The 7014-nt window shown below is 35.6% G+C and overlaps 1 protein-coding gene across 1 annotated transcript; it reads left to right on the top strand.

Annotated features, from left to right (window-relative positions):
- The first annotated feature begins 282 nt into the window (after positions 1 to 282).
- On the top strand, positions 283 to 1847 carry LOC122689533 (transcription initiation protein SPT3 homolog). The gene is made up of 3 exons (XM_043896048.1): positions 283 to 455; positions 660 to 1547; positions 1606 to 1847. Exons 1-3 carry the CDS (start codon positions 355 to 357, stop codon positions 1766 to 1768), a joined length of 1152 nt encoding a protein of 383 aa, XP_043751983.1. The 5' UTR covers positions 283 to 354; the 3' UTR covers positions 1769 to 1847.
- Positions 1848 to 7014: the final 5167 nt, after the last annotated feature.

Raw genomic sequence — 7014 nt, 5'->3', positions numbered from 1 at the left:
CTTTACACTTTCTACTGAGCTATTGTTATGACTTGCATTTTCTAAACTATATTAACTACCTTGACCCCTATGTAGGTGTTCATTAATGAAAAATTAGCAAACAATCCTCACAAATTATAAGTACATAAGAATTGTTCCTAATGAGTTCAACATAATCAGTGATTGTGCTGTGAATATACTGCAGTAGAAATCAAAAGTGATTGGAGAAATCAAAAGGAGATTGGAGTTGTAACTCTTAAGTGAGTTTTTTCAAGGGCAAACGTTTTCTTAAAACTCGAATAAGCAGACCATCTCTAACCCCACATTCTCCGCGCGGGACGCGCAGCCGTGTCTACAAGTGTTCTTAGAGCAGAGATGAATAATACTGCAGCCAGCCCAATGTCTGCTGCCACTTGTAGCAGTGGAAGAAGTGCAGGGAAGTCTATAAGCTTCGCAGCAGAATTGCAGAGTATGATGTCATTATGAATAATGCTGTAATTGAACATTGATATACCTTCATGTTCTTTCCTTGGCTTATTGCATTAGCTGGAACTTCTCATATGATGCTGAATAGGAGTGATGAAAGGATTGGAGGCTGTTGAAGAAGATAGATGACATAATAAGTGTGAAGTTTTTAGAACACCATCTGTATCTGGAGGGATTTCCTCGTAAGTGCTCAGGTTTTCTTTAGGTGATGCTCGGAGGCCTCTTCATGAAACGGCAGTTTTGGTAGAAGATGTGGTGCACACTCAGTTAGTTAATCTGTTACAGCAAGCTGCTGAAGTTTCTCAGCTTCGGGGAGCAAGAGTAATTTCTGCTGAAGATCTTCTGTTTTTGATGCGCAAGGATAAGAAAAAAGTTAGAAGACTGCTAAAATACATGTTTTTCCGAGACTACAAATCAAAGATTGTCAAAGGCATTGACGAGGATGATCTTCTGGAAGACAAATTGAGTGGCAGCAATAATACAAACAAAAGACAAAAAATCGCTCAAGACTTTCTCAACTCTATTGACCAAACAGGAGAACTCTTGGCAATGTTTGAAGATGATGAAATTGATGAAGTTAAACAAGAAAGAATGGAGAGAGCAGAAAGACAAACTCGAGTTATGGATTCAGCTCAATATGCAGAATTCTGTGAAAGTCGACACTTAAGTTTCTCCAAAAAAGGGTCCAAATTTCGAGACTGGTTGGACTGCGGTAGTATGGAGATAAAGCCCAATGTTGTTGCTATGGAAATTTTAGCATATTTAGCGTATGAAACGGTGGCACAGTTAGTGGATCTGGCTCTTCTTGTGAGGCAGGACCTGGTAACCAAGGCAGGAGACCCCTTCAGCCATGCCATTTCTGCCACCTTCATTCAGTACCACAACTCTGCTGAGGGGTCTTGCTTGAAGCCCTATCCAGACTCTCCTGAGAACACACCTCCTCCCACACCAACAGCTCCGTCCGCGGGCTCACAGCACTCGGGGAAGGCCACATCGGGATCCCTAGGGAATGGGAGTGCTGGACAAGACTCAGTTAAGACCAAACAAAGGAAAAGAAAAAAGATAAGGAAACTAAAATACAGGTATCTTACATGACTTGACAGAACTGGTAACTGAGATGGCTGGGATCGAGACCAAGAGCACTGCGGCCTGTGGTGTTGAGGCTCACAGCGATGCCATCCAGCCCAGCCACATCAGAGAGGCCGTCCGACGCTATGGCCACAAGATTGGCCCCCTTTCCCCATTCACAGTACGTAATAACAGAGTTATAAAAAGTTATATTTATAATCTGAAAGAATTTTGATTTTCAAGTGGTCAAATGAAGCAGCAATGGAATTGTTGAAAGCAATTTGTGGTGGCTGTAATTTTGTTGTATAAAAGTGGCATAATTCTCTTGGGAAAAAAAAATTCGAATAAGCAGAGCATTTTTCAATCATTAGTCTAAAGGAAGAAATAAATACTTCTAAAATAAGAAGATATTGGCCAAAATGACAAAAGAAACAAAATTGGCAGCTCAGGAAAACCTAGATGGGAATTTTCTCTATAAGATCACATACACTTGAAAAAATTCAATTGAAGTTAAACAATTTCTACCCAGTACCTTGGGCTTCCCTGGTAGCTGAGCTGGTAAAGAATCTGCCTGCAGTGTGGGAGACCTAGGTTCAATCCCTGAGTTGGAAAGATCCCCTGGAGGAATAAATGACAACCCACTCCAGTATTCTTGCCTGGAGAATCCCAGGGACAGAGGAGCCTGGCAAGCTACAGTCCATGGGGTCGCAAATGGTTGGACATAACTGAGTAACTAAGCACAGCACACATCTAGTACCTACTATGTGCAAAAGAATAAAATTAACATTAATATCTGCTTAAAGTGTTCCAAACAACACTAGAAGCCTCATTATTAGTATTAGCACTAACATTAGTATTTATGAATCCTCACAACTCTGGGAGGTAGGTAGCATTATCCTATTTGTACATCTGAGAAAACTGGGGCTCAGAGAGGTGAGGAAGCAAGGTGTTACCAACCTTCAAGCCTCTCATGCTTTAGGTAATAGGTATTTTAATTTTCAGTTTTCAAGTAGTGAACCTGAGATCCAGGCAGGTTGCGTCAACTGCAAAAATTCACAAAGGTGGTGAATGCTTTGACTATAACTCCAATAGTAAAGCTAGATTACCATTACCCACCAGTGATTTTCCAACTTCAGCAAGCAGCAGAATCATCTTATTAAAACAGAGGTTCTGAATCAGAGATTGCTGGACTCCATCCCCAGAGTTTGAATTGGGAAGACTGGGGTGGGGCCCAAGAGTTTCCATTTCTAAGAAGTTTCTAAATTATGCTGCTGCTGCTGCTGCTCTTCCAGGGAATACACTTTGATAACTACTCTGGGAATAGTAGTAAAGAGAACAAACAAGTATAGTTGAAGTTGAACAAATGGATTAAAAGGCTAAAAGATATATTATCAGAACAGTAACAGTTAATTACAAGTTCCATATGAAAGGTAAAAGAGAGCCAGTGATGGGATTTTAAGATGTTGTCATAGGGATGACAGGGATGTCATAGGGATAATAGTGAGAGAAAGACATAAGGCTACCTATTTCTTTTAACTTTTCCTTTAACAGAAACAGAATAATGCCTTCCAACTGAAGCTAATGCTACATGGCTTTTAAATTACTCTCTTGTTTTTGTTTTGCATTCAGCATATCTTATTTTGAGCAATAGAGAGTTAAGTCACTGAAATCCTTAAGGAAACCATTTTTCCTGTTTCTTTCATTTCTTTGTTTGTTTGCTGCTGTGGGATTTTTTTAAAACCAATTTCATTTTAAGTGATAGACAGGGATTTTCCCCCTTTAATGGTAAAAGGATCAAGTAAATTGGATTTGAGATGTTTAATTAAGTCAGTTCACAGACAAATGGACTTGATGAGTGGCAGGTTATTGTGGTGTGGTCCATGAGAAACAACTGCAATTAGACTAAACCTGCGGACGTAAGATTAAGATTTTTTTCAAGGTCAAGCCACAGGACTCATTTGGAAAAGAATTAGCAGAATGCAGACAAAGAATCAATATGAAAACCATCTACTGGACACATAAACAATACAATAATGCCTGTGAACTCAAGTCCACACCTATTGCCAATTGATCCTGGGGATAAATTGTGGCATGAAAATATTTTATAAATAAGCATATATCTGTACCATATTATTTCCTTGAAATGCATTTAACTATGGTTGGAAAATATTTCAGTCTCAGCACAGGGAGAAATGCACTTCTTCATTCACTGTCCAGACTACTAGTAAGTAGTTTTTATTTTTCTGTAAATTAGTAGAGTATAACCTCTGTTGGAGATGAAAAGAAATTCTAAGGAAAATATTAAATAAGTGGGGAAAAAAAACAAGCAGGATCTAAGACAGGATTTCTGAACTTTTGTGCTATGTCAATATGATAGTATATGAACACCCTTTCTCAGACTAATATTTTTAATGCATAAAACAAAACATAGGATTTCAAAGAAATATGACTCACATAAAATATTAATAACTGAATATACTATTAATATATACTAATATATATGTTTCTTTGTCAGTGAGTTGGTAACAAATTAATATACTTTAGAAAAGCAAGTTAAAACTAACCTGTGTAGCACTTCAGTGTGAAGGTAGTGCCCGCTTGGTTTGAAGAAGGCCATTAACCTGTGGGGCAATACACATGTCATACTGGATATCCAATCAATTCTTATATTTTTATTTTCATGGTCACAAGAGCAGAAAATGTCTGTTTGCAAAGGGATATTATTGAAAATGGAATTAAAACCTTCCCAGGTCTCTTTAAAATGCTAGGATAGGTTTCTCAAACTGAACACTACGACTGTCCAAGAACTTTTGAGTTAGACTCCAATAGTAGTAAATTCTTTTGTTCTAACAATCAATGAGTTCATCTTTAGCTAGTTTAACATCTTTGATGATACAGTTTATATTAGAAGAAAGGAATGTGAATCCATGTTTTAATTTTAATGCTATTTATGTAAAATATATGCTGCAAATGTTCTGATGTGTTTTTCTGATGTTTGCAGAGTTCTCTTTCCCAATTAATGAACAAAGAATTTTACCTCCGTACTCCATTTAGGTAAAGCACTTCCTCCAGTTTAAAGTTTGCAAGAATGTTGACCTCTACTTCTTCCTTATTGGCAGCTTAGCCAAGAAAACTTAGAAATTTTATGAAGCATCTGCAACGAGGACTTAAAAATGTTGAAAAATTTATATTACTCATATGGTTAAATTATCTGTCAAGTAAAGTGCCCAATAGGAAAAATCCTTTCTTTCAAAGTGATTCAAGAGAGTTTTGTGAGTTTTGGGTTTGGTTTTTTAAAAAAATGATCTCTGTCCTTTGTTTAAACCATCACTGTAAGGCTTGTCTTGGAAGCCATATAACTTCCATATGCTCAAGTAGAACATAATATTTTCTTTCCACTATTTGGAAATAAATCTTTAAAAATGAAGAGATTCAGAGATCTGCATCTGATCTTATTAATAATATTTATGGGTCTTGACAAAACTTCTTACAGCCTTATTGACAAAGTCTTTGTTGCCAGTACATGTTTCTGTATAAAGGAGTGAGTGACAATGACATAAGGAGATTCTTTTTGTTTTTCTTTCTTACTAAAGCAGCAAAACCAGATGCATTACCAATCATTATAAAAGATCCATCTGTGCAAAGAGTATGAAGCTTTTTATCCCAGTCAAATATTTGTTTGGCAAAACAACTTTTTACTATTTCCAAACATCAGCAGCTTTTTCAGCATCCAAAAGAGACTCACAAAATAGGATTTCTTTTTTTGAAAGTGTCAGTATGCACATCATGAACAAAAAAAAATTGTTGGCCACCTTAAGAGATGCCTACAGCTTCATCTAGTTACACAGTCAATGGGAATATTGAAGCTGCTAATTTCCTTATGATCTGCTTCAAATATAAATCACAATATTTGTATAGGGACCAACTTCTAATTTTTTCATCTGTTCCATCCACAAACCATCTTAATATCTTCCCATCCATGTGACTTACTAAAGTCTCTGTAATGGTGTGCAACTCCAAATACTGAGCACTCTCATGGCTGCTCTGATAGACTATCATAATTTTAGAGTAATAATGAGCATAGATGATATTTCAAAACTAAAATATGATAGGAAAATACAGTTGATTTTTATTGGTGACAAAAATCATAGGCACTACCAAAGATACTGTGGTTTGTTTTCTGCATTCACTAGGAAGGAAAACACATGGAATACCTGAAATTTACCCATAGGTTTCTTAGGGACATATAGATCTAAGCTTAAGAAGCCCTGATGAAGACGGTTACCAATGGACAGAACTGTTACACAATCTCCTTTCGATTTTTTACTTATGAATGTTTTACTTTGCAATTATTCATATGACTTTTTTGCTTTTCCTAGTGGGTTTAAGTCTGGAGTGAATAGTTTTTGATTACCATGCTTATTTTTTCTATATATCTCTAATCCTATTCTAAGATAAGACTAGAAAGGGACCATTTAAGATTCCCTCCCATATTCCATTTCAGCTTCTAGTCAAGGTATATTTTAAGGAAAGGAGTCAGTGACCTCAGAGGACCATTATGAAATGTCCCAGTTAGACAAATAATGAGCTTAGAGTTGGGGGTTGAAGAGAAAGAGATGATAAGAATTGATGTACAGGATGCAAAATGAAAATTATCTAAATTGTTGCTATTTATTCCCAAAATAACTATATTTGCTGTTAACCATGTTGCATTTTGATAATATGAAAATTATTTAATCTAAATGCAAGTAGAATATTTTCTAAATTCAAAAACTCTTAACGCAAGCACTTTAACTTTGACAAATCCCTTTCTCATTGCAAAATAAGAGTACTAATAATTTCTATATCACAGGCTTACTGTGATGATTAAATGACAGAATTAATATAAAATTCTAAGCATAATGACTAGAAAATAGTCAGTACTCAATAAATCTTATCACTTACTATCATCATCACAATTCTTATCATAGTTAGATAATATTTAAAAATCAGAGGGAAGTCATGGAAATATTTTAAGCAGTTAGCACAATAAGGTTTATATTTTAGAGAAATACAAGTAGTGATGTGGTAATGGTAGCTTTTGGTGATATTTATTTTTATCTTATTTTAATATCAATGGACTAGTAATGGCTATCATTATAACATTTTAATACTGTTTCAATTTTGTTTCATCAAGGACAATAACAAGACATTTCATTTAAAGACATTTATTTTAAAGACTCCTAATCCAAGTACTTTCACAGTTTTGTCAATGAAAAAGTACTATTGTACTAACTATTTCAGAAATTATTGCTACTACCAGTCATGTGAATAAAGGTGAAGATGACTTTAAAACAAGAATTCAGGGAAGAAAAGTCACAGGAATTTGATCATCACAGAAAGGAAGGCACACCATGCATACAAATATCTAGTTTTCATACACAAAAAAGGAAATGATGTACTTATTTAACATATATTTGTTGAACGTTACCAAATATATGT

The sequence above is a fragment of the Cervus elaphus genome, chromosome X, assembly GCF_910594005.1.
Source record: "Cervus elaphus chromosome X, mCerEla1.1, whole genome shotgun sequence".
NCBI lineage: Eukaryota > Metazoa > Chordata > Mammalia > Artiodactyla > Cervidae > Cervus > Cervus elaphus.
Note: the sequence above shows the minus strand (reverse complement) of the source record. Positions and strands in the feature narration are given on the sequence as shown.

Coding starts and splice junctions, on each gene's coding strand:
- LOC122689533 (XM_043896048.1), top strand. CDS start 355: ATGAATAATACTGCAGCCAGCCCAATGTCTGCTGCCACTTGTAGCAGT. Junction 456..659: donor GCAGAATTGCAGAGTATGAT/GTCATTATGAAT, acceptor GTAAGTGCTCAG/GTTTTCTTTAGGTGATGCTC. Junction 1,548..1,605: donor ATAAGGAAACTAAAATACAG/GTATCTTACATG, acceptor CGAGACCAAGAG/CACTGCGGCCTGTGGTGTTG.